Source organism: Chelon labrosus, assembly GCF_963514085.1.
Source record: "Chelon labrosus genome assembly, chromosome: 15".
NCBI lineage: Eukaryota > Metazoa > Chordata > Actinopteri > Mugiliformes > Mugilidae > Chelon > Chelon labrosus.
In genome coordinates, this window is record NC_140348.1 from 8,286,753 (window position 1) to 8,310,841 (window position 24,089).

Consider the following 24,089-nt stretch of genomic DNA (forward strand, 5'->3'; position numbering starts at 1 on the left):
ATCATTCTACAAACACAGAAATGGCTTGGTTGTGGTAAAGTAACATAATCACATCTAACCAATGGAATCAATACAAAATGAAATACAAAAAGAAATTATGAACAGCTTTTAGATGCAGAAGCGAAATGGTTTCTGTCACAAATAATGAGAGCAGGATAAGCATTAAAAGTATCAGTATCAGCAGTGCAAATTAAATTCAAGGAAAAAAAAAAAAAATATTAATGATGTGTCAGTAAGATTAGACAGTAACCAGAGAAGAAAAATAAGACTTGGTAGTTCAGAAAGGATATTTGCTGTTATGTTCTTGTTATTCTATAACATTAGACAGCAAGATTCAAAAGGTGTTCTGTCAATCTGCCAGTACTGATTCATTGATTTTTTTTTTTTTTACCTATTTTTCCTAGTTTCCAGAAACCCATTTTACGTATTTTTTATTCTCTGTACAGTAAGTTTGAATAAATTAGTATAGTTTTATTGCAATTTATTTTGAGCGCTTTGGGCTACTACTACTACTATTACTACTTCTACTACTAATAATAATAATAACAATAATAATAATATTAACAACAACAACAATAATAATAATAATAATCGTTATTATCATTACTATTATTATGTATAATGTCGAAATTCGCAGTTTCTTATTTTTCAACAGGCATAGATCAGACGCCTTGTTGTCTCTGAAGGACCCTTCGTTATTCAAACATGGCGGCGTCCATACGGGTGTGCTGTGCCCTCCGCATTACACTTGGAGGTGAATTATTTCTGCTTATTTATCATTCACAACTTTATTAACACGGTTCAGTGTAGACATCGGAGCATGTTTATCATAGTTTTGTTTTCGAAGTGTGTCTGTTTGGTTCCTGTCCGTTTAGTGTACAGACCGCGGAGGAGGATGTCAATGCTGCAGGGCTGTCATCACCAGACACGTCGGGAAAATAAATTTTAATTCAGACCGAAATATTTATGGCAGAATCGCATAACAATGGAAATTTTCGTTGTAGTAATTGATTCAGTCTTCGTTTCACATAGAAATGATGTATGACGTCTTCTAACCAAACTCCGTTCCAAATTATTCAAAATTAGGGTCACCCTGTTTATTAGAGACTATGAACACGTTTGACAAGAGAACTGAACCTAGTTTGGAGAACTTGGCTCCATTCTTTTATTCGGCATACCGTAAGAGCACTTATTTTACTTGTATCAGGCTGTGCTGTCCCTTATTATTTCGAGATATAGATGAAACCAGGGACCAACTTGGGAGCCTGATGCTGCTTAGCTGCTAAAGCCTGATGTTAGCTGTTGTCTTGACTTGAACTGATGTGTATTCATAATTGTGTCTTGCTTGATGCCATACACACAATGTCGTTTTGATACATGTGTTCACCTGTGGTGATACCTCTCAATTACAGGTGCAGCACCTCTCCGTATTGCAGGGGGAGCCATTCAGGTGTCCCACTTCGCCAGTCGTGCCTCAGCTGCCTCTCTCCAAAGACAGCCTGCACTTCCTCTGTTCCCTCCAACATCATGGCAGCAAACCAGACACGGCAGCTTCTTCAACAAGTGTAAGTTAATTAAAGGATCTTACTACAGCTCAAAGAGACCAGCTATCCTTCAGCATGATTCAGATTTGCAGTTGAATATGTACGATTAGTGTAAATGGTATAACCAGTTTGTTTAAGAATCATAAAACACGGGACGTGATGTTAAGACTGTCCATTGTGCCAGTAGATGGTATGTACTCACATGAGATTTCCCTTGATGTTCAGAGTGGCATGGGAGGAGGATCCCAGACAAGGGAGATGTTATTCTTATAAAATTGATTTATTCTTGTTTATTTTGCATTTGTAATGTACACAGAAAAAAACACAACTTCTTGCATGGTTCTTCTTCCGTTTGGCTGAAAATATGGTGGCTATGAGGTACACAATCAAACAAATAAAAATAAAGTCCCGTTTTGAAAGCAAAGTGTTGTGTTGAAAATATGGATCCATCTACAGATTATTTTTCTTCAGAGGTGTAGTTTTATCTGACCAACGATCCAAAACCTTGAAATTAATTTCTGATCAATAAAAGCAGTAATTTCTCACATTTGAACCCACCTGGAAACATCTAATGTTTGGAATTATTTTATTAATCAAAATATACCAATAAAAATAGAGTTGCAGAATTTGAAAAATAACAAATTATTATTATTATTATTTTTTTTCCCCCGTTTGTGTTTTATTGTGCTGGTCACTGTAGCAGTGGGATAAGAGACATGCTTTTTGACATATTGTTGTTTGAATGATCTGTGGCTCTCATTAACATGGTAAAATGACAATTCAGTGATCAAGTGTCCACATACTTTTGAACGTGTGGTGTGTGTCTGAAGTGATTTTCCTGTCAGTGAATGCAGGTGCATGTTAGCGGAGCTTGTTTGGACAATATGTCAGATTGATGACAGTGCTTTAAATGGGCGTACGTGGTGCTGTCAAAACACTTTTCATCTTTCTCTATCTCTGCCTCACATCGTCACCGGCTTCATACTGCACTTTTTTTTTCCAGAGTGAGTTATTTACAGGAGCTGCCTTAGCAGTTTTCTCAGACAGTTAAATTAGTTTGGGTCTTGTCAACGTGTCTGGTGCACAGTTTGCATTGTGATCACAGAAAAACACGCACAGAAGCATCAACAACCTGTCACGTTACGCTGACTGTCTCTAGTTTAACATTTCGTCTTTCAATATTTCCTCCTAGGAGATATTTGGTCTTGTTATTTTACTTATTGTCCAGGTTGCTCATGAGTTTCTGATAGGTCTTCATCTGTGGATTTACTGCAACTTTTAAACTGGACCTGCAGTATTCTCTAACCATTATAGGTGCAACACTGCAAGTTTATTGTATTTTAAATACAGTCCCTAGGTGCTCCCGTATGTTACTTTGTGGACACGTGTATTTCTGGCCCCTTATAGGTGTTGTGGAACCCTGAAATTGTGAAATAACCGTAACAGAAGTTGCAATAAAACATTTTGATGTACGCTGTAGGCTTGGAGAGAACTGACAGCAGCAGTTTAATACCTAAGACTACATTCACGCTGTTCTTGAATCGAGTTGTTTCTCGCTTGTCAAGCGGAGCTAAACTCTGCTGTGAAGGAGTAGCAGGTGAGAAAGTGGACTCAGTTGAAGGTGGGGACGTCTGCTGTGTTGGCAGCATTTTAGCTTTTCGGGCATGGAAGAAATAAAAGATGCGTTTTGGCAGAATATTTACATTGTTGAGGCCACTCTCATTTAATTTATCCTTGTAACTAATAATTATTTACACTATTGATTCATCTGCATATGGAGAGGTCAGGTGTTTTGTGTGACTTAAAATGCCCAAAGGTATTCAACGTATTATACTCACAAAAAAAAGAAATTTACTTAAATTAAGAATTGAGAACCATGAAATGTTTTGCAGTTTAACTGAAAAAGGATTTAAATGATTATCAGTTAGTAACATGCTGCAGCTCTTCACTAATTAGGATGATGTGGCTGTGGTTTACTCACACTGAAATTTCAAAATCTCCTAAATGTGTAATGCAGTGAGCAGGCAGCCAATTACTGTGTTTACTTTGGGTCAGACTGGAAAAGGGTTTTAAGGAAAGCTGCAGATATGTCACATTTTGTACAGCTCCTTGTTCAGCGAGTCTCTACAATGGAGGTAGTGAGTGTAGTCGGCATGACCTTTAGAGTTGCAGTAAACACATTAATGGGAAATACAGCAGGTGGAATAAACTGGAATAATTCTTTAACTGTCAAGATTTTGTTTTAAAAATGAGAGAGCAGCACAGACTGTAAATTGATTGTATTAACATCGTGACGTTTTCAGCAAAGTTTGATTTGATTTGTCTGATTTATACAGGCAAGATGATGGAAAGATACAAATTTGCCAGATGATCTGAACCTTTATAGTTACGTATGTTTTATCTGCGATGTGTGTGTGTGTTCACAGTGACGGCGGAGGAGCTCTGGAAAGGTGTGTTGGCGGAGTCGGGGGCTGGATCCAGGAAAGGCAGAGGGAAGCGAACCAAGCGTAAATTGAAGAGAGATCTGAACCGAGGACAGAACATCGGAGAAGGTGAGACATCATCATTTTCTGTCTCTCTCGATTTGCAGCAGTTAAAACCTTTCCATTCCTTTCGTAGATTCAGATTGCATAGTTTGCATCATTTTCTTTGTTCTGAGTGCTTAAATGTCTTCTCCTCTGCTGTTAACGTGAGTACTGCCGCTTAAAAGTTTGCCCCGATGAACGGCACACTACAATATTCATAGATTTGTGTTGATTCATTCATGAGACCGCTTTACAAGGGAGAGGAATTAACCTAGTTTTGTTGTTGTTGTTGTTGATGTTTTATTCACTTTTCACTTCAGGGGCTGTTGCTTTCCCTTTAAATATATTTTAATTTTCTGAACATCTTGCTTTCGTGTGTCTGTCTTTCCCCTGCAGGTCGTGGTGGTTATCTGTGGCCTGGTCTAAACGTTCCAGTGTTAAAGGACGGTGCTCCACAGAGCATTAGTAAAAGAGGAGAGGCTGAGCAGGAGGAGGTTCGAGCTGAACTCGGTATTCAAACAAGCGTATATACGCACTTCACTTTCACCTGGACACGCATGTTACTAAATTATGTTCAATTATAAATCGCATAACAAACCTATGCTACAAATCTGTATAACTTCAGGAACTAATTAATTGTACCCCAGATGTTATGTTATCAGATATCACCTTTGTCAATCAATCATGAGCTCTTATTCCACTGGGAGCTTCAGCAAAGCCAAGTAGAAAGCATTGTGCATGATAATAACATTGTCTTTTAATTAGCCACCAGTAAGAACTGGCAGGGGAAATGAGGTCTTAATTTTGAGAAACAGAAGCTACCAGTGTGACTCCACTGTGATCTCGTTTGTTAACAGTAATTACACAGTTAATTTGACAGTGACAGATACGTTGTTTATGATGTCGTGCTCCTCAGTTGAGCCCTGTGTACAAGTTTGGCTCTTGTGTCTCCCCTGCAGTGCGTCAGAGGGATGAGTGGGAGAAGCGGAAGAAGATGAAGGTGAAGAGGGAGAGAGGGTGGACGGGAAACTCCTGGGGGGGCGTCAGCCTGGGCCCCCCTGACCCTGGTCCCAATGGAGGTAAGTTACAGTCACAAAGTGTAGAATAATCAGTTGTTTAAAAGATTTCTTAATAGAAACAAATACAGGAGCCCATTCTGAAATAATGTGCGTCAGTTGTGTTTCTTAAAAAGAGAAGATTAGATTTATGTCCTTTACATTTTCTTTGTTGTCTTCATGATCGACATCTAATCAGACAGATGCAAAATTAAAAATCTGGCTTCAGTGCAGCATCAAGAAGCAACGATGACTCTAGATCATGACGCAGCAGGTCTGATAGGGACAGCTCGCTCACATATACACTGAATAGCACAGACATAATGATGGTAGTGACGGATGAAGCATTAGAGGAGTAATATGGGCCGTGCTGCAGTGTGATAGAGAGACAGACGGAGAGTGACGGGTCAGTATGTGGGCCCATTAGGGCTGATGAAGATGAGGAATTGACTAAAGTGTCAAGTGGGACAATTTCCTAATTTAGGAAGACATCTCTCTCTCTCTCTCTCTGTGTTCATCTTTTCCAAAGTCATGTTTCCTTTTCTTCAGTTTTTTTGTCATCAAATACTTTCAAAACTAAAGCTATTCCTTTTAGTTTCAGTTTTAGTGTCTAGTGCTGTTAGCATGCTAACATGCTAATCCAAAATGGTGGAAAATGTTGCACCTTAAAACTTTTATCATTGTGAACATGTTGGCTGGATTCAGCTCTTAGCTCAAGTATGGCCCCATTTAGCTGCTAGCATTGTCTAGCCTTTTTTTAAACAATACTAACACTTTGAGTGAGTCTGAACATACAGAGGGTGTTGACATTATCAGAGGCTAGTCCCAGTGACATTAGCTGCATTTTCTTGTATTTTATTTTGACATAAAACATTTCTTTCCTACAAACAGACTATAGCTAAACCAAGCTAATCGTTCAGATTATCTTCAAACTGCAGGAATGCACCAGTGAGATTGTCCTAGCAAACAACAGACGACTTTTCCCACTGTGGATATTTTGACATATAGTAGGAGAACTACATATATACGCACCGTGGGTCATACCATAGAAAATATCTTAATGGACAGATTTTGGTGGGAATTAAGGATGTTACCAGAAAACCAGTACCTCTGAAAGTCCAGATTTGATCAGTCAAATAAATGTGTTATCGTTACATTTTCCTTAACAAGCTAATGTGAGCTTTGGTGGACCGATGCAGCTGTGACAATTCACAAAGAAAAGTTTAAAGTCTGCGAACAGTTCTTGTCTTTGAATCTTAGATAAGTGTGAGATGTTTTTTTTAGATTTGTTCAGGAGAGAATTAGAAGACTTTACTGATCCCCAGAGGGAAATTTTGTTGTTACAGCGGCAAGATTGCCTTCTCTACAGCCGAAGTAGAAAGAGATGAGAAAAACAATCTAAAAGTAAATACATCAAAGGTACAAGAAATATTAACTGTGACCGTACCAAGCTTAAGTAACTAAAATATCCTGTCTCACCGTTTGCATTCTGACTTTTAGTCGGTTGTACCTTGTTCTGGATAAATTGTCGCAAACTCAAAAATATCTCCTCAAACAGCTGGAGACTTTTAGTGTAGACATGTAAAAGGTATTGAAAAGTGCTCATCTCCACATTGTTAGAGGGGTTTATATGAGGACTTTGGGTTGAAGGTTGGATGTAATGTTGTAAACAGTCTCTGAAGCTGATAGTGGTGCCACTCCTGTCTAATCTACTCGTCATTACGAACCCCGAGCACCACCTCTGGCTAATTCCAGCAGATGCACTGATAGAGCTGCTCGCCTCCTGTTCCCAGCCTCGTTACATGTTTAAGCCTCAGGTCTTTGTTGGAATTGTGTTCAGCCTGTTTACCTCACACAGCCGGCAGATGAGGGACGAGGCTTTGTAGTTTCTGCTCGCTCCTTCTTGTGTTCGGTCTCTTGCGGTGAATCCTCCTTTATTTTCTACCTTTTTCATGTCCCCTTGATATTTCCACTCTTGTCCCCTTGCTAACAATCTCCGTGAAATACACTCTCTCTCTCTCTCTCTCTCTCTCTAATATCCACACACTCTGTTTCTTTACGTTCATAAATACGCCCGGGGCCCTGTGAAAATGATGTGCAGAGATCTGTAACTAGGTTGCTTGTCTCTGATCAGGTTGGTTTCTTACAGATGGTGGGTTAATGTCCCAGCTGATCAGTGTATGTGTGTGTTTTCTCCTTGGGGCCGTTGAGTCTGCCCTCTTTTGTTTGTTGTTAATTGGTTAGAAGTGAACAGGCTGCTGTTGGGAGAGTAACATCCTTCAGAGGTCACTGACAATGGAAAGTGCATACTCGTTACGCTGTTGCAAGGGCTTCTGGGTATTTGTTCTGCTGGCAGGAGCCTGGTTTAATCTGTTTATTGTGTGTGCGTGTGTGTGGCCGTATCTAAATGTGTTTGTGTGTTAAAGCTTTCTTTTTTTTCTGCCCTGTGTCCACAGAAACTTACGAAGACTTTGATTCACGTGTCATTGAGGTGAGTGACACTTCTCTGTTACTGAACAAACTCACACAAACATACACACTTGAACTTTCAATAACCGTTAAAAATGTTATTAATATCAAAAAACTCTCAATCTGGGATAAAACCACATCAGGCTTTGCACAGACTATCATCAAATTGTCACATCAGTCAAGTTTTAATTAAATAAATCAAATCCTTTCACATTTTAATAACGTTTTCCAGCTTAAACTGATACTTGTATAGTACTGAACCCTGTTACAGCTCTCTACTATGGATATAAAAAGTCTATACACTCCCATTAAAACTACAGGTTTGTGTCACATAGAAAAATGAAACTAAGATAAATCATGTCCTAACCTTTATACATTAATGTTAAACACTCCTCCCTATGCAGTGACACTGAAACCCAGTGTGACTTTTTAGAGACAAAACATAACCAAAAAAAAAAAAAACACAGAATAACCTAACAGTGTAATTGTGTGCTCTCCTGAGCTACTGCTTAGTTGAGTCACCTTTTGATTTTATTAAAGTCTTCTGCAAACAGAGCGAGTGCTGTATCAGCTCAGCTCATCTTGACTTTCCCACTTTCCTGAGCTTTTCTGTAAGATTCAGGTCTGCGCTCTGGCTGTGCCGTTCCAATACATTCATCTTCTATCACTTTAAGCCGTTCTTCTGTTGATATTGAAAAATAAATTAAAAAAAGTTCTGATATGATTTACCTTTGTTCAATTGTTTTACATCACAAAAACCTGCTGCTTTTACTGGGGTCTAAAGACGTTTTAAATCCACCCTATACTCAACTATTTTTTATTAATAAAGGTTTGCTAATTAGACTTAATCTTATTTTTTTCATGTCAGCAGTAAACTAATGATTCATAAAACAACCACAACTGCACAGACAGTATGAATATTTTTTTTTCTTCTAACTAAATCAGACACAGTAGCCCTGCAGAAAGGCTGAGAGGAGGGAAACTGTTTTCATAGCCTCAGAACGGTGGAAAATCCAGTGTGGCGTGTACACATGGATGGTGTTGGGGGCGAATTTGCTGAGCAGGGATGGTTGGCAGTCACGTTTGCGTCTGTGCTTAGTACAAAGCAGATAAAAATGCATGTCATCTCCCGTAAAGCGGTGGTGTTTGTTCAGGAAGTAGGTGGATTAAACTGCTGTTTATTCTAAATGTCTACAATAAGACCTGAAGACAACTCGGCATGTTTAACCCGTAAGGCCATGACACAACGAGCCGGAAGTCAACCGTCTGGCAGCGTCAGGCTTGTTGGCATGAACCTGCAGCCTTAATTTTGGTGCTAGTCATCATCATTGTTACTAGTTGTATTTCTGTCAGCCTTTTCAGCATGTTAGAGTGAACACTCTGATTGGCTCTCCAACAAAAAGCTGTGGATAAACCAGCTTTGTACCATTGTTTGTAACACTTCCTAGCTTCGTAGCCTCCCACCTAATAGTCTAATAGCAGCTCTTCCTGTTTCCTCTTTTTAATGGCAAATAGAGACTACTGCCACCAGGCGGTGTGAAAAGTTATTTCTTTTTTACACAAGCACAGAACATATGTGCTAGTTGGCCATTGGCAACTTTTTGGTCCAGACGTGGTCATTGTTTGTAGTTCTTTGCTGCGATTCTGTAATAACTCAGCTTGTTGGCATTTGTCTTTAACAGTGTTCTGGTGTCAAAATATCAAATAATGTTGGGACCTCCATTAGCTCTGTAATTACTGAAGTGTTTTTGAATAACAGTATGCTTGAAAAAAAAAAAAAAAGATTGAAAGCAAAGCTGCTGTGTGTGTGCGAGAGAGAGATAAGATGCATTGCGTGGACAGTTCATTTAAATTCTGTCTGTCGTGCTGTATCTTACCTTAATTCAATTAGCACTAATGGACCCTACTAAACTAATGGGGTAGTGCCACAAGGTCACAGACTCACACACACACACACACACACAAAGATACCCAAATGTGTGTGTATGTCCTTCTGTGTTTCTCTTATACGCACACAGACACACACACATACTGTTTTTTCTTGCAGGGAAATTAAATCTGTACATTATTCCTGTACATTAGAGGTCTGATGTTCATTTAACAGCAGTTTACTTGTACCTTAACAGTACATATACAGCGTGTTCCGGTATACATGAGTGCCTCTTTTGTGCATCTTTTATTGTTCTTCATGTAGTGGACCTATACCCTCATGTGTATCTATTCTGCACACGCGCTATATAAGATATTATGTCTGTGTGTCACATTGATAGTCTTCCCCAGTCCTCCCTCCTGCATAAATAACAGTGGTGTCACAGACATTAGGCTTCCCCCAGAAACCGACAGACGCTTTTATGGTGCCATTGCCTTCTATAAATACACCCACTGTGTGTGTGTGTGTGTGTGTGTGCACCACTATAAATTCAGGCCTAATGAAATGAAAGAGGCTTACAGGAATAAAAGGCTTGTCTCCCAAGGACGAGGATGTTGGCATGCCATTAGTGAACGCATCCAGCTGGAGGGGAGGGAGGAAGAGGTGGAGGAAAAGTTGAGTTAGTTGGGACGCCAGGGGGGGTGTAGAAGATAGTAACATGAGGGCTTGACTCATACAAGGCTCTGTGTGTTATTAATAATATATATAAAAAAAAAAGCTCTATATAATACACGTATTATTTGTATTTTAGGTTCAATTAAGAATCCCAAATTGGTAAATCGGAAAAACTTTTCGATTTTATGCTTGAAAACAGGAAAAGAGATTAAGCTCCACAGACAGAATTAGATTTTGATATTGAATGAATTCTATTTATGTGAGGAGAAAGTTTGTGACTTCTTTGCGGATGTCACTTAAGGATGCAGCTAATAATAACCTAATTTAATGCGATAACAATGAGCTAAAATATCAATAAGGATATTTTTGTGTAGATTTCTCTGCTTGTTCAGACAGGTGATGATTTTTCTGATGCGACGTAGCTCACCTTTATTCCACTAAAATTCAGCTTGTATCATTTAATTTTTAATGATTAATAATGGCATGTGTGTGCATGCCAGAAAAGGTTAGGTGTTGTTCACATTCTCATAATTATGAGGATGCTGTTTGATAAACATGAAATCGAACTGTGCGTCACCCAGCTATTGAGCTCTGTGGAGCGTTTTAGCCTCTTAAAGTATATTGTTTTGATTTTTATAGCCCACAACTTTGCATTTTAGCTGTGATCTCACAGTTCCCATCCTCCATATTTCCAGCAGCAGCCTGCAGTCCTTACGATAAAGCTACTGGAAAAGATAGGACAGGCTTAAAGAAAGAAGAAAATAATAGTGAAGGCAAAAAAAAGTGTCAAAATGGTGTAAAAATATGCACCTCAGTGTTCAATTTAATCCAGTCCAATAACATTAGCCTCAAACGTTCCCATCAAGCTAAGCACACTTACCCGGCATTACTCTCTGAGAAGTGTGATGAAGAAGAGAGGGAGGCATGACGGAGAGCTGAGGAAACCCTAAAGAAAGGGAGGCGAGTCGTGCCGCACAGACAAAAGTGATGTTCATGGCCTCTCTCCAGGTTTAGCAGCCACTTGGACAGGACTCAGGGATTTCATTAACAGAGATGAAGCGCTGCTCAATGTCAGAACAGGGGTTTTGTCATCTTTTTTTCCCCCCCTTTCTCCTCCCTGAAGTCATCAACCTTGAAAGTTTTGCTGAAAGTAAACACACAGCAGGCTGGAAGGAGAGCAACTCTGCAAGAGCTTTCAATTGGATTAGATGTGGAACCCTCTGAGGGGCGTACACAACTTAATATCTAAAGTGGAATTCACTCAAAAGGCAATAACACAGCTTTATTAGAGATTTCTTAAAGACAGAACTTTTACTGGTGATTTACAAGAAACTAATATAGCAGCAAGATTGCAGCTTAAATGAAGCGTGATTAAGACAGTTTTTCATATGTTTTCAGTTTTAGAAATTACAAACTTTCAGTCGCGCGTCTCAATAATCTTGAAAGCTAATTTAGAGCAGCAGGATGCTTGTAAAAAGTGTATCTGGGAACATGGCGTTCATTAAAGTTGACCCAGGAACACACTGTTCATTAAAGCTCATCCAAACGCTGTTGTTGAAGCACTCTTTAGGAACACCATATTTATCAGAGTTAATTTATGGCACAGCTTAGTCAGTGATGGCACGAAAAGCTTTTTGTTCAGGTCCATATTTTATTTCAGGATGGTGGTTTGTGCATGTGACTTTGGATGTACCCTTAGACTTGTACAAACCACTGAAGTAGATTTTACTGAAGGAAAAGAATTAACAGAAAAGCTAATTCATCACTAACCTTGTGTAGTCAATTAAAAAAAAGGGAGCGGTTTTAATTAAAGTGCTTATTCACACATTTAAGTAAATTAACTTTTTGTAGTATAAAGATCAATTGGCATCAGATTTCATTTATTTTCGTCTCGTTCACTCACACAGTCACAAACAAGCATACGTCTGAGTCATTTGCATGACGGATGCACGGTTCCTCGAGCCAACATGATGGTTATCATTTCCCTTTATATAGAGCTTGTCGTGTCATTTGGACCTCATATTGGTTCAGAAATGTACTTTAACTCCTTCGCTCCTCCTCCCAATCAGACATGATGACAGAGCGTCAGAATCTCTGAAAGGCCTTTGAGGGTTTTCAAAACCTTTAAAAAACCCTGCCTGTTTTACATAGAAAATAGATTTCGAATATTAAGAGTCTTGTCTCAAATACGTCTAAAGAAAGGGAGACTAATCTGTTTCGTTTCTAGCCAGTTCTCTAAGTTATTGCTAATTTCTAGTCTTCAGGAACACAATTAAGCAGAATCTAAAACTAATTTGACAAAAATTATGAACAATCATAGCAACAATAAACTCAACTATGTTTACAAAGACTTTCACTAATGATCAGAATAAAAATGCCTTATGTAACCACCTCAATCCAAAGAAATTTTAAACCTTGATCTGATAGTTTTTCTCCGTACAGAATAGATACATGTTTGTGTGCATGTGGGATAACGAGTTTCTAGAAGGGGCAGAGTCATGGACGTAGCAAAAAAAAACAACCTGTTGTTAAAACGAGTGTTTGAAAAGATGCTGGAATTGGTTCAGGCAGCAACACTGGAAATGTGGGTCTATCGCTCATCTTCTGCTATTGAATGAATTCAGTGTTTTTGGGGAAAAGCTTGACAAAATAAAAGTTGGGGAGAATCTTAATCTTCTGAATTGAATTTCCAGCGTGTTTGAAGCGCCACATTAAACAGAAGCGCTTTGTCAGAGAGGTTCTGTTCTGAGGGATGTTTTTTACGGCATGTAATTATTTACAGCTAAGTTGGTATCTGTAATCAGAGTGAGTTAAATCTGTTTGAAGAAATATTGTCCATGTAAACGTAGCCACTGGTTATTCTACAAAGTCAAGAAAAAAAACACCCAGTAATTACATCCCCATCTATGTTGTTGTCATAGAGATATAAACATAACCAGTAGTTAACTGTGGCAACCAAGTAAATGACGCACAAATGTAACGGTGCAGCTCATGGGAATACATCAGTGACATACAGATATAGCTGTAATGTATGTAGTTAGGTTTTATCCTGAAGTTATTCTACTACAGGAGTTGTCATCTTTCAGCAGCATAGGGTAAAATACACAATTTCAAATGTCCCGTGTTTGCAGAGTCAAGACATTAACTTGAAACGATGTGTATGTAGTGCGACGGCAAGTCAGAGAAGTGCTTGGCGTTGGCGGACGTTTGTGTTCTCTCAGCACCTTCTGGTTCCATGTGGTGAAAACTCCTCCCCGGCTCTGCGGAGTATAGACAGATACAGATCGGGAGACATGCAGCAACAGATTGAGAAAATAAGAGATTAAACAGAAGTGAGAGTGAGCTAGAAGCATCCTCCCACCGCCGAGCTGTCGCTCATCCGGTGGAGAAAAACTCAGCCCATCTGCTCTGCTGCTGACGCTCCGGCGTAACTGCTGCATCTTCACCTAAAACGACAAACGTAGCTCGGAGCTCAGTGTCGCTGGAGATGTCTGCGCTCACTTTAAAGTGGCTGCGAGTAGCTGAGAGATGAGAATTAATAACTTGTTGAATTTTGATTTACAAAAACTGGGTTTGAGATGCCATCTGGTCCGACTCTCTGCAGAGGCGGAGAGTTTCCTTATCCTCAGCTACACACGTATTTTACAGCAAGAAGTTATATGCTGTTAGCCCCTGAGCCTGTAGGCATACCTTTAAGCTATAAAACATTCAATAATTACGATATAAACCATGAGCAACGGTGTGTGCATACGTGTTTGTGTGAGCCAAGACAATACGTGGAGGTGTGTGGATGTATTGGGACCTTGTGAGTGTGAGTTTTTGTGTCCTGCAGGGCTGTGTTTTCAGTGTTTGCTGCTGCCCTGACCCCAATCCTTCTGCTGCGGCCCTGCAGCCAAATTATAAACCCTTTACTGAAATGTGCGTTACATAACTAGTGAAGCTGGAGGCAGATCTTGACTTTGAAGTTCCCGCAGCTGAAATCCAACACTGTTCTGTCACTCGCACTTTCTGGTGAGGATGAAAGCATCGAGGTGAAGTGCGTTTTTTGGCCCGGATAAGTCCCCTCCCTCCCCCAAAAGGCCGCTGGTGGTCTTTGTAGAGCTGTTCATAGTGAACAAAAACAGGGCAATGGATTAAAGACAGACATGTAGCACACTTGGATCAAAACTATAAGGTTGTGTGGCCTTTATTTCTGTGGTGTTTGGGCTCAATATCAGTGTGTTTAATATCCAACTATGGACAGATTGTTGAGCTCCAAACTGTCTTTAGGATTAGTAATTTCCCATGGCTGGAGATGAACGATGGACGCTTCTGATCTGTCTGGGTCTTTTGTTTCTTTTTGTTTCACACAATACCAATACAACTTTAGCTTGAAATTAAACCTAAAGTGGCGTACCTTAAAGTGCAACACCACTGAAAGTCACTAAGTGCAACTTTCAAAAAATCTACAGCTTCAATAGACTGTTTGAAGACGTTAACTTCTCTTATGAAATACTCTTTGAGGTGTGTTTTTGGGTATAACCAGCTTATTGCCACTCCTGGTCGATAGTGATTAAAAAGGTGTTTAGCTGTGGCTGTTCAGGATTTGTTGGTGCAGCATAGATTAGATTTAGCTGTTGTTAGCCGGTTTTCTTACCAGGTTAAGATTCAGAAATCTGTTTTAGAAAATGTTTATTTTCTTGATGCTTCCTGATTTGTATCCAGTTCTTGTACAGTTTTAGCGTCATGTAAAAATGCATAAGGCATCTTGCACGTTAGCTAAAATATTAAGATTTTGTATGTGTTAGCGATGAGCTAACAGTTAAGTTACATGTGTTTCTCCCCATGCTCCAACACAGTAATTATGTTGAGAAGGTCCTGAATCCAACACGGAATTTATTGCGTCGACCATAAAGCCATTGTCTTGGATTTAGTTTGGGTCCTGGTGACGTTAATGCTTTCTACAATATTCACATAGATGTGTTTTGAATTAAAAATCTCATATTCTGTCTCTTTTTGCCCATTGACTTCTTACACATTCCCTCCTTCCACATTCACTGATATTCTTCGTTTTCTTGCCCTTTTCTTACTCATAGTATGAGTTATTCACTTGGTTCCCACCTTTATATAGAGTAGAGCTCCGGAGACTCAATATTTGACATTTTCTTTTTCTTTACACGTCAGCGAGACCAATACCAGCCCGAACATGAACACAGCAAACTATTATCATACCCAAGCAGCACATTTTATCTAGCTATTATACTTAAAGCTGCACTAATCAGTGTTTCTATTTGATTGCTTTTAAAAAGCACTGGTTCCAGGCTCTGTTTCCTGCAGCAGGCACCTGTTTTCAGCAGTAAAACTCCGATCATTTCACTTCCAGTCCTGAACCAAACATGCACTAGCAGCTAGTTGGTGAAGCATTTAGCCATTAGAGAGCCATTTATTTTTCTCAGGAGTTATTTAAAAACAAAACTGAGCTTAAAGAAAACATAAATTGGACCTGCCGGAGCCAGGTCTCAGGAGACTCATGCTTTTTATTTGCTTCAACTTTATTAGACTGCAATATGTCTGAAAACATGCAGTGTTTCTGCATGTTCTGTCCGTCTGCAGCTAAAAGATAATTAAAATACAAAAGTTGTTTATAAAGTTTATTAATAATGTACCTAATGTCAAGAAAGCCGCATCGACATTAAAATATTTTCTAATCAGTGCTGTAATTAACTCGACTTAATGGCCTCATCTGTATGAGTCAAAGTGTTTTATGTGTCACACTTAGCGTGTGCGTTTTGGATTTGTGGTGAATTTATATCAGACACATCCATCTCCTCTAACTCTGTGTGCGTGTCTATTTTCTGTCGTTCTTTGTGATTCTTACTTTTTTTTGGAGAGTCAGCAGTTTGCTCACGTGTTATTAGGACACCGCACATACTCTGTCTCTGACGCCACGGTACGACACTGTCTCTTCTCGATCTTGGTTGAACGCTTTCTTTTTCCTGTATCTGTCACTCACACATATGCTCTCACTGTTCTTTTGAAGTTAGCCATCATTGCCTCCCGGACAGAGAAATCTTTGTCCTCATCCTCCTCATCTCCTTTTTGCAGTTATTTTTTTTCTTCTTTGCTTTTCTTGTTTCTTCTCTTCTTCTGCTTCACGTTCTCTGTTCATTTTAATCAGATTAATCACCACTCTGAATCGTTTCATGTTTAAAGAGGCAGTAAAAACTCTCCCTCTTCTCTCATCTCTTTGACTTTGTCTCTTTTTGTTTTCCTCTTTCCCCTCTCCTCCATCTCCCACCTTGTCTTCACCCTACCTCTCCACCTGCCTTCTTCCCTCTCTTCTTCTGTGTTTTCATCTCTTTTCTTACTCTTTCCTATCCTCCACAACTCTTCTGGTCAGCTCCTGTCGTCTCTGTCCTGTTTGCTTCTTCCTCCTTTCCTCCCTCATCTCTGCTGTGTATCTATGCTGCCCCCTGGTGTTTCAGAGTCACATTGCAGGCAGTGATCGGCCTTCGCTGAGGACGGGTTGTATATGTGATAGAGATGATAGAATCACTTAAATCTGGACAGGCATTTGGGTGGATTCACAACATACACAGCGACATGCATTGATCTTATAACTGCAGTCGTTTTACGCCGACACATGTTTCTGTAACTTAGAATGTAAAATATACATGGATCAGGGAAAACCGACAGTTTGAAAGAGTGTGTTTAGTGAGAATATACAATCAAGTTTGTGATTTTCAGATCCTTGACTTCAGAATGATTACTAGGCTGAAGCTGCTACTGGCCTGTTTTTATTCTTTTTTGAGCTTTAAAGGGGTCAGATTGCCTCTTATGCCACAGATGACACTGATTGGTTGATGTGCTCTTCTTTTACTGAGCAATATTAGCCATAACATGTGTCGTCATTATCCATCACTGCTCATCAGGAATCAGGTCGCAGGGGCAGCAGTGTAAGCAAAGTAGCCCAGGTGTCCTGATGCCTGGTCGTTTCCAACATGTCAAAAGAGACACATTATCATCCCTCCTGTGTAATCTGGATCCGGCCCATGGTCCCGCTAAGGGAGGTAGCATCCTGTTCAGATGCTCTGACCACCTCAGCTGGCTCCTTTCAACTCTGAGCCCCTCACCCTGTCCTCACCCAATGGAGAAAACTAATTTTCTGTACCAAGAGCTATTCGGGGCTTACGACCACAGCACGACTCGGCACGGCTTGTTTTACTTGCATCACTGCAGATGCAGCTCTTTCAGAAACTTTCTGCCAACTTGCAGCGGGGAAACCAGAGTTTCCAGCAGCGCGGCATGCCTCAGATGTGGAGGTGCCAATCCTCATCCCAGCTGCTTCACGCTCGGCTGTAAAACGCTCCAGTTCCCGCTGAAGGTCACAGCCAAATGAAGCCAGCAGGAGCACATCACCTGTATAAAAAACTAATTATAACAAAAGAAAAAAGCAGGCACTGAAACTCTGCTTCAATATCATGAGACAGTGATTATATTCAGAACATGCACAGAAACATCTGGTTTGTGTGTGTTTGGATAACCGTACACAGTTGCTGATAGATATTAGATGGGGTTTGTTAAATGTGTGATTGTTTTTTTTTTTGTTTTGCAGGTCAAGAGCGTGTTCAACATGACGGCCAAGGAGGGCAGGAGGAGGTCCATCAGCTGTTTGGTCGCTGTGGGAAATGGCAACGGAGCTGCAGGTTTGAATCTATCTAAAAGATAAACATAGATTTGTACAGATTAATGTCAGGTTATTTTAATATATAGAATGAACAGTGGAAATCTTTTATTCTGCATTAAAAATGAAAAAGAAGCGGAAAGGATTTTGACAACTCCGGTGTTTTTGTTGAAAATTGGCTTTCTTTCTAAATCAGCCCCTGTAGATGCGGTGAAGTGCAGGAAATAGGTTTGACAGGTTTCATGCTTTTTCAGAAGAGAGGGTGGCAAATTAGGAAAAATATGCAGAGGAATCAGTTCACACACTCCACAGGCTCACCTGCCTGCAGCCTCTCATTACAGAGTGTGTCAGGGCTGCGTCATTCAAAACGTCATCAGTGCTCATCAACTTAAAGACGCAAAAGCACAGGAAACGGCTTGGAATTTGATGTGACTTAATTATCAACCAATAATGCATGAACATTCAGTTTTTTTTCTGACACTGTGACGTCCCTCCTTCCATCCAGGCTTTGCGCTGGGTAAAGCCACAGACAGAAATACAGCTCTGAGGAAGGTAAGGCCTGAGACGTTTTTGCTATTCCGAGTAAAATAATCAATAACTTAGATTTTACATCAATGCCATCAGTTTGTCAAATCTAGTCTAGTGCTTTTAATTGTTGAATGAATAAATGAACATCAGCAGACACTTACAATAACCTTTTTAATAATGCACCTGGATTGGAGTCCTGGAATTGCGTACATCAAACCCAAAGATCAACAAAAATAGCAGATTTTATGTATATGTAGATTAATTAACAATTAATATTGGCATATTTGGAATCAATCAGTTCACATACATTGCATAATAAACTTAACTGGGGGTGTTTTTAGATGTATTGTGCCAGGCTTTCTGCTAATAATAGAATTCCCTCGGTCAACATTCATGTCATTTGACTGTAGCTTCATCAACTTTCCAACAGAAGTGTTAATTTTGTGTTTTTATTGTCTGACTGTGATCCGCAGGCCAAGAACAGAGCCATTCACTACCTGTACCATATAGAGCGATACAGAGACCACACCAGTAAGTGACTGTTTCACTTGAGTTTGACCTTTCATTCACCGTCGGACTTCCTTGTCCCCTCTCTTCTTACATGTCAAGATAATAAATTTAAATGATTGAATGCAAGACTTATGAACACAGAGCGATTCAAACTTTATGCTTCAAGGAATAGATGATCTGATTCAGAATACTCCGGAGCACTTTGCTGCCTAAATGTGCATCTTAATGAGGAAAACTATACCTGAAGTCAGAACCTCTGCCTCCTTCTGCGGCTGCAGTTTTTAGTCTTCTCCACTTCATTTTACAAAACTCCTCTAAATGCTTTATACCGTCTCATGTAAACATCACAGGACCATGGTTACATGATGAGATGAAATAAATATGTTAGTGATTCTCCCCCATCCAAACAAATTATTCTAATTGCAGGTAACAGACCATGGTCCTGTGCGTCTCAGGTGGGCACCACCCACAGATGTTCCAAATAAAAACCTAAACTCCCCACCAGTCCTTTAGAACCGAAGAAGGGAATTAATCTCCCAGTGAAACTGAACAAGTCCAGTTGCTTTCGTTGTAGCTTTGTTTTTTTGGATAGACAATTAACTAAGCATTTAAAAGACCTCAGTTGTTTATTTTAAGATTTTATTAGCATATATTCTGGGAAACTTCACTCTTAAACCACAAACAGAGTAGAGGATCTAATAAGATTCTGCCATGCCATGCTCTCTAAATTAGCATATTTATGAGGAAGAACTGATTATTTTTACTTCTGTTGTTACCCGTGATGCTACAGATGAGCATAGCTGCTGTTTTGTTATTGTATTTGTCATGGAGACGATTGCCATACTGATCAAAGTGACGCTTATTGAACTCCTCAACAGGGGTGTCGGGATGTAACAGCTAAAGGGAGGACCCAGTTGCAACACACACTAAGGGACAATGCAGGGTGAATAATGAAAAAACTTAATTTTCAGGATAATAAAAAGGTCTGCAATCGTAAAGCAGATGAAGTTCACGAACATAAGTTCAACAAACGGGTAATTCAGCACAGGGGAAATTAAATAAATGCAAAGTAGAAACAGGGGGAAGGCACAAGGAACCAGGAGACACAAAAAAGGAAGAACCACTGGAATGAAACAGGCAATGAAAACTGGCCAAGGTAATGCATCCAGGAGAAACATGGATACATCCAGGAAAGTACAACTAACAACTAACATTTCAAAATTTCCACAGTCGACATCATGACACAGAGAAACACAGGATAACCGGGTATAATGCAGCAGTCCTCTGGGTTTATCATGTTTTGTCTGTTAGGTTGGCATGGTGGATGGTGGAATAAATACTACAACACACATGCTCTGGGAAGAAAGCAATTATTAGGATTAAAAGCAATTATTTGCAAATTCAAAACATGGCACAATACTTCCTGAATTAATGTAAAATCATGTCCTCCTCATGTCCAACACTGCCCCCTCTTATTACCTGCTTGTACTCTTCCAGGAGACATAATCTAAAAAACTGGATTTATGAAGAAAGATATGAGAGTTATAATGCACAGCGCGTACTTATTGTAAAACTCAATTTGGCTCCTGCTGCTGCCGGAGAGCGGAGCCAGAAAGATTAATGTGTGTGAGTCATTGGCCACCATCGCGCCCACCGGAGGAAAAAGTTAGCTTCCTGCTTTGGCCCGAAACCAGAGGAGAGAGGCGTGTGCGCTTCTTTCCACCCAGCTTGAGTTCAAAACCGTGGTACGTCGAAGTTTTGCAGGGTCGTACCAAGAAAATGCCACCACATGCCAGGTCTCTCTGCGCGGCCATCTGCACCCTGTCTGTGTGATGGTGCTGTTTACTGCTTTGTCTGAATGTCACAATCGTGTCGGAGCTCGGAGAGTTTCAAGGGGATTTTGTTTTATTTCTTCTATCCGCTTTGTTCCTCCCTCTGTGAAATCATTTTTTGCTAAGATTTTAAGTTTTGGTACTCGAACATTTTAATTTAGCGACCAGAGTGGAAGTTTTGATGTCAATCAAATTGGGAATTTTCTTTATTAATCATTCTGCGATTACAAAAACCAGCATCCACTAAACATCACTAAACATGTTTTGTCGGACAAGTCAACTTAGTAAACAATAAGAACACGTCAGGGTTCAGAATCTGGGGATAGCTCAGCTCCAGCAGATGTTGCCCTGCTCATCTTGTAGTTGTTGTTGGCATCCTTCCAGGTTGAGGACTATACAAAGCCAATTCTATCTCTTATTTTACCTTTTTCATCTTTCCTTGGAGGAAACCTTTTGAATTTAAAATTAACCAAAAAAAAATAAAAATCTGAATTTTCTTTGGTTTAATTCATGTTAGACTATTTAAATGTTCTAACTGTTGGACCATAAAGGAGCGCTTGTCGAGATTTTTCTGTCTGCTCTGTCATTTTGCCAGACGAAGCCGGACCTCCTGCAGCCACAGCAAATGTTCAGCTCCCTGTGTGTCTTTAAGCTTGTCTGTGACATTTAGTTTTACATTTTAAATTCTTTCACTTGGCGGGACGCCTCTCCCGAGCAACTAATATTCTTCTTGTCTTCTCTGCTTCACTGTCCCCTCTGTTTCTCCCCCCTCGCCCAAAACGCCTGTGTTGCCGCAGCCTCCCTGCACCAAACCTAATTCATTAATTTGTTCAATTCCAACTCGAACGTCCAGAGGCTGCGGAGATAGCAGCCAGCGAGGTGTTTTAAACCGAGGTGAGACGAGAACAAAATTTTAGCCCGAGGCCACGGAGCTGGCTTCATCCAGCAGCATCCTGCTCCCGCTAAGGGGCGGCGTGTGTCTGAATAACTTAAATAACAGCTGCTGCGGCGGCGAGCGCGAGACGCCGGCATGTGGAAGGACATCTGGTGGGCAGGTAGAGAAACTCGAGACCGGAGGGAGAACAGGAGAAAAGATGCAAAACAAAACAAAACACAAGCGTCTCCGTTTGGAAATGGCACAAAACATGAAGATAATTATAATGTCTGGGATAATTGTGTGTGTTTATTCCGTATTAGTTTGGCCGTTTGTTCCCTCTCTCTCTCTCTGCAGCCTGTGCGTGTAACACAGCTGTTGTCTTTCTGTCCCAACAGTTTATCACAACATCGAGTCCAAGTTCAAGAGGACTACGCTGTGCATGAAGAAACAAAATGAAGGTGTGTTTAACTTCAGGTGTAAAAAAAAAACAAAAAAAACCAAAATGTAATGTTATACTTTTTACTTTGTAGCTCTCAAACAAAATTATTACATTACCCAAAGAGTGTTTGGTTGTCTCTGCAGGTTACGGCCTGCACTGCCACCGGGCGGTCATCACTTTGTGCAAGCTGATCGGCATAAAGGACTTGTACTGCAAAGTTGAGGGATCCGTCAATCTCCTCAACATCACCCGGGCCCTCTTCACTGGATTAGCCAATCAGGTGAGGGCATGTCGGCGCGGCAGGAGGGATACTCACGTTGAGAGTTTTTAACAGGCCCTCCAAAGCATGATGAAGCAAAAAAACAGCAGCATATTATTATCTTAAAGGTCAATACAGCTAACTTTTCGACAAACTATTGGTTTGTCTGAATAATATGAGTCTAAAATTCCCTCTACTTTTACATCTTACTCCACCAACTGTGGGTTCCGTAGAGCATCTTAATACAATTTGTGTTGTCACTGAATCGTTACTGGTACATTTGGCTGCTAAATGGTCCACATTATGCAACAGTGAGTTGCTAACTTGGTCTGGTAGCGTGCAGTCATGTGCAGACTGTAGTCTTAAGTTAAAAATGCAAGGTAAAGGCACGATGATGAGTCAATACAGTTGAAAGACACAGTTCACAGCACACTGGAGGTTAAGAACATTTGTACTAGACCCAAACAGTTGTCCCCAAAGACAAGGTGGAAAGCTGCCGGTCAATTTAGCAATCTTGTTAAAATATCGATAGAACTAGGCACATTATCAGACCGTCTGTCCTGGAAGGAATTTGTTGGGTTTCATCTTGGTTCAAAAATCCTTTCTCACCTCCTCACAGCTGACCAGTGACAACCTGAAATGGGCGTGAATGTAGCACTTTCAGTTTCAGAAAGTTAAAGTTTCAGAAAATTGAATACGTAAGCTGAAAGAAACCTTAGTCAGGTGACAATTCTGTAGGGTTCCATGTACAAGTAGGTATGTGGTTGAATGTTCAAATACATTGTCGTGGTAGTGAATCTGTTTCCTCCATTAAACACTAAAGCTGTAAACGTATTGAATCCAGAGCCCCTGTATCCTTTCTCCTCTTCCTTAACCTTTATCTTCACTGACACCTACCACTTCTTCTTCTGCCTCTACCCTGTAGAAAACCCACCAGACACTGGCAGACAAGAAGCAGCTCCATGTCGTGGAGTTCCAGGAGCATTGCGGCCCGCTGCCCGTGGTGGTGGCGAGTCCCAAAAACGGAGCGCGGCCCGACCCGGAGCCCGAGGACGAGATCACCAAGGATCGGCTGCGCTGGGACGACGTACGCGCCACACAGGGAACCAAACGCTCCATCTGGGCTGGAGTCAAACGCACCGTCTGGTAGCGTGGAAGTCATCTGGAGCTCAGAGCAGAGCTTTAGGAGAGGTGATTGGACTGATGTAGGCCAGGAGTGTGATGGAGGATCTGACTTTTAGCTAAGCTGAAAGTAGTTGTGGTTCAAGAACCTTTTACTGAGGTAGAATATCAGTCTTTGTTATTGACCTCTGAATGGATTCACTTTGTAAATGTCTGTTTTGTGAACCAACGACTAGAGTTAAAAAATGTTTCTCCATATGATGACATCTCATTTGATGGCAGTTCTCCAGATGCGTAGGCCAATAGTGACATAATGTGTAACTTCAAAACTATATCTTCTACTTTCTGATCCACATGGACATGTTTGGAAATACAGTGTACTGCAGAAATAAAGTATAAAGCTGTCAAAGTCACTGAGTTGTTCATGAGATTCACTCAACATTCATGCATGTCTGTGCATATCTGTAGCATAAGGAAGTCTGAGGTCAGACGAAGCACTGAACAGATAAAATTTTAGGTCCCGACACTGTATCACTGTATCAGTCTATCCCACCAAAACATTTATTCTCAAAAGCTCTTATTACTTGAATACATTTCATTCTTCACACTTTCACTTCATCTCTCCTTATTGAACTAACATAGTTTTGAAGTAACTGCAGTGGGAACCAGATGTAGAAGTGAAATGAAGGGCAAGGAGAAAATGATCTTTCCAGTAGCTGAA

At 40.3% G+C, this 24,089-nt stretch overlaps 1 protein-coding gene across 1 annotated transcript; it reads left to right on the plus strand.

The window, feature by feature from the left end:
• Positions 1 to 699: 699 nt before the first annotated feature.
• Positions 700 to 23,957, plus strand: mrps5 (mitochondrial ribosomal protein S5). Its single transcript, XM_084561439.1, has 12 exons — positions 700 to 754; positions 1,413 to 1,565; positions 3,971 to 4,096; positions 4,466 to 4,579; positions 5,029 to 5,148; positions 7,581 to 7,615; positions 17,733 to 17,823; positions 18,307 to 18,353; positions 18,803 to 18,860; positions 21,944 to 22,006; positions 22,131 to 22,267; positions 23,172 to 23,957. Exons 1-12 carry the CDS (start codon positions 706 to 708, stop codon positions 23,394 to 23,396), a joined length of 1,218 nt encoding a protein of 405 aa, XP_084417565.1. The 5' UTR covers positions 700 to 705; the 3' UTR covers positions 23,397 to 23,957.
• The last annotated feature ends 132 nt before the right edge of the window (positions 23,958 to 24,089 follow it).